We start from the raw sequence: 10,311 nt of genomic DNA on the forward strand, positions 1-10,311 counted from the left end.
TGCTCTCTCCCTGTCTCCAGTTACGAACAGCACTGGACAAGATTGAGGAGATGGAAATGACCAACAGTCACCTGGCCAAGCGGCTAGAGAAGATGAAGGCCAACAGGACAGCACTTCTGGCCCAGCAATAGGGCAGCTGCCCTTTGACCTGGGTGCTGCTCTGTGGGGCCCTGCCCAGAGGGACTGACTCTTTTTGTACATTGACACAAACCCTTTCAGTACTGTTTTGAGTTTTGTCATTAAAACATCCACCTTTGTATTTTATAATTTATGAGAATGAAGCAGGTTTGAATCTTCATGAACGAACACTTTGGATTTTGTGTGTAGTTTGATTCTAGACTAAGAACTGGTCTGTGCTATTCATGTTTTGTTTCCATAATTTTAGAATCATGTTTACTCAACATTTTCCCCCAGCTCCCTCAGTGACTGGGCACTTGGAGGCCTTGGCACGGGGTCTGGAGGACAGCAGTTCTATTGCGCTGAGATACTTGCTGGAGACCTCAGAAAACACAAGTGCCTTCTCCACAGAGCAATTCAGACTTCACTGGTATCCCGTGGTCAAAAGACATCTACCCGTCATATGAGATAGTGTTTATATTTTAGTGAAGAAATAAGTTCAAGCATGGGGAATCAATGTGTTTCACTCAAATTTATATGTTTGGAGGAAAACCCCTTTTTTTGTAAAATATTTAAATTTATATAAGAAAATGTTAGAAAAAGATATGGGGAATGTATATAAAACTTGCTTTATTGCAGGGGGTAGTGGAAGTCCAAGGCCTATTCTCTTAGAGTAAGAGCAGGGTTCTTATTCTTCCATATCAACTATGCTGTACCTTCTAAAGTATTTTCATCAGCTGCTTATTTGTGGAATGAACCTCAGACAAGCCCGAAGGTGGAGGGAAGGGCAGGGCAGGCAGGTGGGAAATCTGCCTGTGAATTCTATTAAAAATACCCTTCTTGCCAACCTCAAGTGGCTGTTGACACATTCATTTTATTATAGGAGACTGTGAAACAAATCATGGCAGCCACGTCTCTCCTCTATCTTGCTTCCTCCTCTTTTCTCTCCTCAAGGAAAAATTATCTGGAATATAGAACTTTTTCTTCTACAAACTTTAATTTCATCTTTAAAGGCATCCAGTTCAAGGGTTTTTTTTGTTTTGTTTTGTTTTGTTTTTTTTAATTAACCGAGTGTAGATACTTTGCAGGATTTGTGATTTTCTTTCACTATTGGAATCAAGGTGGTGTTTATGGACATGATTACTGTAGCTTCAAAGTTTACACAGAAAAGATGTGGGGGAAAATCTAATGAATCAAGGCCACTTAAGATAATAAAACTAGATTTAAAACTAGATAATAAACTCAAAAGTGAATAAAATCTTTAATAATTGTTCCCTTCTTTAGAGTAATTAGCCCTTCATTTTTAATATATGGAAACCAATCTCCTGGATTGAGACAATTTCCTATAAATCATCTTTCTATAGTTTTGAGGTTGGACATGGGCAGGAGGATGTTCTAAAATGCAGATTTATCTACGAATCCTCCAGCAATCTAGCTCTGAAGGGCCTGGGAAGCCCCTTTCCTCTCCACCAGAGATCACTCAGCTGGCACTCTTCTGGGCTCATGAAACCTCACTTCTGAAATGCCCCAATCCAATGTTCCGAGTTTTAGTTGTCAGAAACTGATCTTGCCCCTTTTATGACACAACAAACATATCCCTTCCACTCTTTTGTCCTAGTCTTTTCTAAATGGAATGGTTTCATTTCTTCATGAGATACTCTGTTCTTTTCCACTGAACTTTCTTCACAGAAGCCTGTAAATCTGAATTTTACGTTAAAACTATAGGCATTCTTCCTCCCTGTGCTGAATGCTCAGTTTTTGTAAATGCAAGCTAATATTAAGGTATCTTATTTTGGCACTTATAGTTTAAGTGTGCACTCACATTATCCTTCAAAAAGAATACTGTTAAGACACATTTGAAAATTTATTTATAGTCAATCCACCATGCAAGAAATGATCTTTTCTCTGTCATTTTACTTTATTTCTGGTGTTTACTTTGAATTAGTTTCTCCTTAGAGAATAAGTTTCTTCTAGTGTAGTTCCTCCCTATGATGGGCTTCACTTTTATTTTTCATTTCTTCATACCTAGGACTGAGGGTGTAGCTCAGTGGTAGGGCACTGTGGGTTCAATCCCCAGTACTGCAAAACAAATATTTAGAAACCTCTTTTTCCTTCTGTTCCCTCCCTTCCTCTCTCCCTTCCTTCCTTAGTACTAGGGATCAAACCTAGGGTCTCCTGCCCCCCCAGCCCTAGAAACTTAAGTTGCTAGTACTCATAGCCATTAACAAGGTGGGATAAGTTAAAAACTCACACCAGTTATAGAACACATGAAGACATTTACCCTAAGAATAAATTAGCTTTGGCTACTGAAGATATTGATAGATTCTCAAATCAAACTTTTTCCATAGTTGATCAGTAGAGACTTAGGTGTTCAGGACTTATTTTAAAAGGCAGCCGGACTGACACAATATATGGTATCAGAGGATAAAAATTTGCCAAAATACAGAAAGAATCAAATCAAAGCATAATATGCCAAGTCTTCAAGACCATTTTAGAATTCCTCACGGTGCTTGTAGAACACCTTATTAGATATCAGGGGCTTTCAAACTTTGGTGATTCTTCAACACAACCTGGTATATACTAGGAAAAAACTGATCTAGGAAACTTTTCAAGTGTGATGTTAAATAAGAAACTGTTAAGACACATCAGAAAATTTATTTATAGTCAATCCACCATGCAAGAAAAAGTGCCACAAGTTGACAGGCAAATGCAAATTTTCAATCCTGTCTTTCCAACCACATTGGGATACAAAGGAAGAATAGAATACTCCAGAGTTCATAAATGATCAACAAGTCTTTGAGATTAACACCTCTCAAAGACTTTGTACAGATCAGGCAGGTTAGCAAGCTGCAGGACATTCCCATCTTCTGTGAAATGTTTAGGAGGCAGAAGGTGTGAGCGGAATGCTTTATAGACAATGTGTTCCACAGTCCACTTCCAGGGGTTTGGTGTGGAGCCAGGAACCTCGCTCTGAAAAACACATGTTAGATGTCATAAGCCTCCCTGTACATACTGCCTTCCTGGCAGTGGGGTGGGCACTGGGCCTAGACAGTCCTGGTGGCTTGCGATGGACTGTGTTGTCTAAAGCCTAGCCTCTCAGTAATCCCAGAGGCTTGAACATAAGAGATGAGGTCTTTGAGAGGGCAAAGTAGCTATTGCTCTTGCAGGGCCATCTCCTATGGAATTTCTGTGTCCACTCAGGAAGGAATGTGTTGTTTATTGCAGGATCTAACATAATGTCTGATCCTGACTGGTATCTGGATGGCAACATTTGAAGTATCTAACTCACCTTCAAATTTGGGGCTCTGAAAGTAGCTGTTTTTCCAAAACCTCCACAGATAAGAAATGAAAAAAAAAAATGGTAATTTTGCTTTATTGTTCCTATGAGAAAATGTTCGTTATCATCTGTAGTTCCTTTCCTTGAGGTACATATTCCCAATCAAATAAGATAACTCTCAGCACTGTATGGTAAGTGTGCTGCCTTGCCTTTTCCACCAGAGGGAGAAATTCCCACGGCTTTAGCCAGAAAGACCTGGGACTGAATCTCCTACACCTATAAGGCACTGGGGATCCCTGAGTATGCCAACTGTCCTGCAGCTTTCTGACCTGTGAAGCACACAGACCACTTCATCTCAGGGTGACCATGAACAATCACTAAGATGGCTATGCATTAAAATGGCTATCCTTTAATTTGTGTACTACTTCCACTCCTCTGACCCCCACTCCCCCGAAATACTTGCTGATTGAAAGGGATTATTATCTGACTGGTTGTTATTTGTGTCAGATTGACCTATAAGTGGAATTCCAGAGTCTTATTTCCTGGCTGTGCAGCAGTAGACATGGCAGAAATAAAGGGTGACCAGGGACACATCCAGAATCTGAGGACTTGGGCTGACAATGGGACTCAGGGACCCACCAGCCTCGGACAATCTGTCTCAATGTGATGGCTTGTGCTTCTACAGTGGACAGTTTCTGAGATCATTCCAGAGGTCTAAGTTCTAGAGCAGCAGAAGGAAAAAAAAAACTCGTAAATAAAGCTGACCACTGTGTTTGATACGGGAGAACATACCCTGTTAGATATATGAGAACTCAAGATTTTAGAGATGGGCAAGTTTCATCTCTTAAAGGTTGTATAAGGGCCCGTCCCTGTCCTGGAGTGCTAGTGTGCTAGGCCACAGTACCTGTTGGCCTGAGAGGGTCGACTCCTCCGATATGTACTGCTTCCGGATGGAATAAAACATAGCACATTCTTTACTTAAGCTTTCAAAACATTCCTTTTCTTCATCCCAATTCACCTGGTTGAAAGAATTAAAAAACTTAGGATAGGTACATGCTTTAAACAATTTCATTTGTAAATGGGGATCATGAACCACTTATAGCTAAAAAATGAAATGTGACTCTTAGGCATTGAAATAGTTGACTGATAAGTATGGCTGGGACAAATATTGGTGTGGCTGACAGAATCTTCATGCTGTTCTACCCTTGTCATCTTGACAGTTCCAAACAAAGGTGCGGTCACATGCCCCCTTTACCCAGAATCCATGCATGTACCCATATGCTTAGTACCTGCTTATCACTCACCTCTGTAGCTAATCGAAGGATGAAGATAGGCAATCCCTCCAAGGGGGGCACATAATTGTCAATTAGAAGGGGTAATCCAATCAGGTTCCCTTCCTGCTTGTGGGAAAAAGGACAGAAAAGGGGACAATATTTAACAAACTTATTTAAACAAAGTATAAACAAATTTCATTAGTGCTTCCCCAGTTCTCATCCTCAAAGGTTTCTGGTTACTTGACTGGACTGGGCATGGGAGGAAGATCCAAGCAGTTAAAAAGCTTTTGGTCCCAGTGTACAGCAAAACAACCTTTTATTTGGCTCTGCTTACTAATCAACACATCGAGACAGAAACTCCCTAAGATTAAGAGGTAAGAGAAAGAAACAGAAGCAAGTGGCATAATCTCATGTATTGAAGCCTGCAGGGCATGGAATTCAGCTCTTCCTCCTGTCTGGATCCTTTACCATGAGAACAGGAGTGGCATAAACAGTTGTATATCCAAGAAATGCAAACAGGGAACAGAGAAGATTTCATTTCTGTCACATGCTGCTTCTGAGGGGGAGCCCAGACTTTTCATCTTGATCTAGGAATCTGAAGAATATGGCAGGGGCTATATACAACGAATGGCCATCATACCATATCAATTTCCAGAGAGAAATAGTCTGCAAGCATCTCAGCCTTCTTCTTCAGAAACTCAACAATATATTCTGCAAGTCCTTCTTTGGGGCCATCTTCCTCCGTCCAGCCACTCTCAGGACTGTCTAAGGCAAGCATGGCAAGGTCAAAGAGTGGTGCTGGCTCCTAGGAAGGAGTGAGAACATCAAGGAGCAAGCATTAAAAGGACATCAAATTACAAAGCCCAAATTCCCACCAAACCACTGCCAGAAGAGCAGGTGAGATACCACAAATGTTAACATTCCCCATTTCCCTCCAAGGAAGTGCCTGAAGAGTCCACACAAAACCTCTTTCCTCTTTGTCAATGGGTGTTTCAACAGACAGGCTGTGACAGACAAGAGGCCTGCTGAACAGCAGAAGGGCTGAGGCTACCAGCAGGTACTTTTCTTTTATGTAGCCCTAGGAATTCAACTAACACAGTTCTAGAAAACTACTAGGCAGATCATTTCTTTACACTGATTCACCCATAACCAAATCAGGGAGGAGGGAGAATAAATCAAATAGAGCAACATTTCAGGTAAATCATCTATCTGGTGAGGAAGAGGATGGCAATCTATGGTCAAAAAGGAGATACATAAAGCTATTCTCCATTTTTTCCCTTCTGATGTCGTTACTATTATTTTGCTGTTATTTTTTCATAATAATAGGATTAAAAAAAGGATGTAACAACTTTAAACACTTTAGTACCTAATAACAGTGCTTTAAATTATTTAAAGGAAAAAACTAAGATAACTGCAAAGAGAAATAGATAAATTTGTATTTATAGCTTGAAGTTTCAATGCCTATTTCTCAATAACTAATAGAAAAAATAGAAGATTGGCAAGGATATTGAATACTTAAGCATAAATATCAATTTGATACATCTGATATTATAGAACGAACTCAACAAGATCAGAAGACTAATTCTGTTAAGTACAAACAGGGTATTTACCAACAAAGACCATATTCTGGGCCATGACATAAATCTCAATAAATGTATAAGAATTCACATGTGTTCTCTGACCAAACGGAATTCAGTTAAAAATCAGTAACAAATCTCTGAAAAATCCCCAAGAGATTAGAAACTACATGACACAATTCTAAGGTCAAAGAACAAATAAAAAAGAAAATTAGAAAGAATTCTGTTCTGAATGAAAATGACAACAATATCAAAATTTGTGCTAATGCAGTTTTTAGGGAAAATTTATAGTATTTTACATCTATAGCAAAGAAAAAAGCTCTCAAATTAGTGACCTCAGCTTCTACCTTAAGGAATATAATATAGAAGACAAAACAAAATAAGCAGAAAAAAAAAAATAAAGGTCAGAGCACATATCAATGAAATAGAACACAAAAAGCAAGAGAAAGGGATAAAACCAAAGTTAGTTCTTATGATATGATCAATAAATCAGCAAACCTTTAAGTAGATTAATCAAGCTAAAAAAGAAGACAAATTACCAATATTCGGATTGAGAGTAGTTATATCACTACAGATCTATAGATATTAAAAGAATAAGTAATATTACGAACAACTTTAGGCCAATACATTTGGAAAAAACAGGTTAAAGGAACAAATTTCTTGGAAGAAACAAAATGCCCAGTGTTACCCAAGAAGAAACAGGTAATTTGAATAGCTCCTTATCCAGTAAAGAAATTAAGTTTATAGTTTAAAATTTTCTCATAAACAAATTCTCCAGGCCCAGATGAAATTACTCATGAATTTTATCAAACATTAAGGAAGAAACTCTATAAAAACCCTTTCAGAAAATAGAAAATGAGAGGATATTTATCAAAGGAGAGGATAGTATGGGATCAGCATACCCTGATACCCAAACCATAGATAACAGTACTTCTACTCAACTTTGTTCTGGACATTCTAGCCAGTGCCATCAGTCAAGAGAAAGAGAAAAGGCATCCAGACTGGATAGGAAGGAAACTTCTTATTCTTTGATGACATGATCATTTATGTATAAAATCTGATAGATTTGAATCACCATTTATCACAGCATTAAAAATATGAAATATTAAGGGATTAATTTAACAGAATATTTTCTCCCCAAGTTAAACTATATATTTAACATACCCTAATCAAAATCTCAGCAGGGTTTTTCATAGAGTATGTCAAATGAAAAAGAAAGCTACCTGGATGGGTAGTATGGTTTTAACTCTGAATTAAAATTAGGTACTGAAAGTCTTGGAAGAAATGGACTAAAATTAATTGTTGGGGTTGTGTATTAACTAGTTTTATAAAATATTTATTTTCATCTCTTTCCAAGCTTTCTTAAATAGATATGTATTAATTTCTATTATAATAAACATTTGTTCAAGTTGGCCACTAAATGACTATTTGGCTAAAAAACATCTTATGGCAATTAGATACTTCCTATATAGCAAATGATACAATACACAAACTATCCTATGCAAATTTAGAAAAATTTAATATACTACAAAGAAGATATTTGTGTAGAGCTCCTATTTTCAGAAATGACCAGCTATTTAAGTTCCAGAAATGAGAATATAAACTTACCGATAACTTCAGAACACCAAAATTGGCAAAATCATAAATGAGTATCTGGTAGAACAGTTCTTCACTGAAAACAAAAATGAAGTAATTTTAATGAAGAGCTGAATCCATGCTTGTGGGCTGAACAGTGGGCACAAAATGGGAGAAGTAACCTCTGAAACATGGACAGAGATGGTTCTACCTGGCTATGGAATCTGGTTTACAGTCTAACAAGATTTCTTCTTCCTTCAAAGAGCTGGGAGTACCAACATTTGTTCTACCAAGGCATTGGGTAGCCAGCCTCCACAGGCAGGGATTAATTTAACAGAATATTTTCTATGTCCAGCTTACTATGTCTGGCTTGCTATCACCCATGCTGTTCCTAGCCTTAGGGTGCTATAAAAGATTTCTGACATCCTGTAGTGAAATTTAAGTTTTTTGTTTGCCTTTCCCACTTAACAAAGAATCCTATAACAACTTTTTGACAACTCAACATCAAAAATTACATAGGAAAAAATTACATGGAATGTATAGGCAAGACAGGGAATCTTCCTAAGTAATTGAAAGAGGATATAAGGCAGAATTATACTACACTGATATATGGCTTAGGATGGTGCACTGGCTGGCAACAATCCAAGAGCAGCTGTTAAATATAGAACATACTGAATTATTTACAGAAACAAAGACTTGGAATAAATGTCACATTTATATGATACTTTCTAGTTCTTTTTTGTGCTTTTATTCGTGCATTATAGTTATACATAACAAGTAGGTTTTTCAACATAAACATACATGCATGGAATTTGATTTACTCTGTTTCAGTTTCCAGTGTCCCCCCTTTCCCTTCCCTTCACCTCCCACCCCCCATTCTCTTTCCTCTACTGGACTTCCTTCCACTCATTTATTTATTTTTAATTGGTGCTTTATAGATATACATAAAGGTAGAATTCGCTGTGGTATATTTATACATGTACACCACATAATCTTGTCAAAATTGCCCTGTATTTCCTCCCCTTTCCTTTCCCTCCTCCCTCTCCATCTCCTTCCACTCCACTGGTCTTCCCTATATATTTATAATATCCAATCCTCGCCTTCCATTTTTTCCCCTTCTTTTGCCCTAGCTTCCATATGATCCAACCCTTGATTTTCTGTTTTTCTTGATTTTCTTCTTATTTCACTTGGCAAGATGTTTTCCAGTTCTCTTTACCAGCAAATGCTATAATTGTGAATTTCATACTATAAATACTGATGTGCCTGTATTTTGATAGTATGCTGATTTTAATTCTTTTGTTGATGTGGCTAGTCTTAAGGAAGCACCTACTGCTTTCCAGAGTGGTTATACTAATTAGCAGTCCCAGTTACCTTTTCCCCACATTCTAATATTTATTATTACTTGTATTCTTGAAGATTGCCATTCTCACTGGATTGAGATGAAATCTCAGTGTAGTTTTGATTTCCATTTCCCCAATTGCTAGCAATTGTTGAACATTTTTTCATGTATTTTTTGGTCATTTATACTACTTCTTTTGAGAAATTTCTTTTGCCCATTTATTTACTACATTGTTTTGTTTTGTTTTGCTAGTTCTTTTGCCCATTTATTGATTGGGTTATTATTATTTTTTTGGATGTTAAGCTTTTTGAGTTCTTTATGTATTCTGAACATTAATCACCTGTCAGAGGAATAGCTAGCAAAGATTTTTTTTCCATTCTGTAGGACCTCTCTTCACATTCTTAATTGTTCAAAACTTTTTAATTTGATGTTGTCCCATTTTATTTCTTGAGTTTTTGGGGTCTCAGTAAGGAAACTGGTGTTGACCCTATGTTTTCTTCCAGTAGTTGCAAAGTTTCTGGTCATCTTTGATCCCTTGATTTGAATTTTTGCAGGGTAAGAGACAGGGCTGTATAGTGTCATTCCTCTGCATGTGGATATCCAGTTTTTCCATCAACATTTTTTTTTTTTTAATGGTCTTTTTTTGGGCTGGGGCTGTAGCTCAGTGGCAGGGCACTTGCTTCGCATGCATGAGGCACTGGGTTTGATCCTCAGCACCACATAAAAATCAACAAATAAAATAAAGGCATTCTATCCACTACAACTACAAAAAAATTTTTTTTTCTTTTTTTTTTTATTGGTTGTTCAAAACATTACAAAGCTCATGACATATCATCTTCCATACATTTGATTCAAGTGGGTTATGAACTCCCATTTTTTACCACAAATACAAGTTGCAGAATCACATCGGTTACTCATCCACATTTTTACATAATACCATATTAATGACTGTTGTATTCTGCTACCTTTCCTATCCCCTACTATCCCCCCTCCCCTTCCCTCTCATCTTCCCTCTCTACCCCATCTGCTGTTGTTTAATTCTCTCCCTTGTTTTTTTTCCCCCTTTCCCCTCACAAACTCTTATATGCAATTTTGTGTAACCATGAGGGTCTCCTTCCATTTCCATAGTTTCCCTTCTCTCTCCCTTTCTCT

At 37.6% G+C, this 10,311-nt stretch overlaps 2 protein-coding genes across 39 annotated transcripts in view; one reads left to right on the top strand and one right to left on the bottom strand.

The window, feature by feature from the left end:
* Lrrfip2 (LRR binding FLII interacting protein 2) overlaps positions 1 to 970 on the top strand; it is a 62,320-nt gene extending 61,350 nt beyond the window's left edge. For all 36 annotated transcript variants that reach the window (XM_048795016.1, XM_048795021.1, XM_048795019.1 and 33 more), the window contains one exon: positions 21 to 970. In XM_048795016.1, the coding sequence (XP_048650973.1) occupies positions 21 to 131 (111 nt within the window). In that variant the 3' untranslated portion in view covers positions 132 to 970. The remainder of the gene's footprint in view (positions 1 to 20) is intronic.
* Positions 971 to 2,756: 1,786 nt separating this feature from the next.
* The window catches only part of Mlh1 (mutL homolog 1), a 45,668-nt gene continuing 38,113 nt past the window's right edge, over positions 2,757 to 10,311 (bottom strand). For all 3 annotated transcript variants that reach the window (XM_048795240.1, XM_015489516.2, XM_015489515.2), the window contains exons 15-19: positions 7,854 to 7,917; positions 5,309 to 5,473; positions 4,699 to 4,791; positions 4,299 to 4,412; positions 2,757 to 3,087 (exon numbers count right to left, since the gene is read on the bottom strand). In XM_048795240.1, the coding sequence (XP_048651197.1) occupies positions 2,920 to 3,087; positions 4,299 to 4,412; positions 4,699 to 4,791; positions 5,309 to 5,473; positions 7,854 to 7,917 (604 nt within the window). In that variant the 3' untranslated portion in view covers positions 2,757 to 2,919. The remainder of the gene's footprint in view (positions 3,088 to 4,298; positions 4,413 to 4,698; positions 4,792 to 5,308; positions 5,474 to 7,853; positions 7,918 to 10,311) is intronic.

This window comes from Marmota marmota, unplaced genomic scaffold, assembly GCF_001458135.2.
Source record: "Marmota marmota marmota unplaced genomic scaffold, marMar, whole genome shotgun sequence".
Lineage (NCBI taxonomy): Eukaryota > Metazoa > Chordata > Mammalia > Rodentia > Sciuridae > Marmota > Marmota marmota.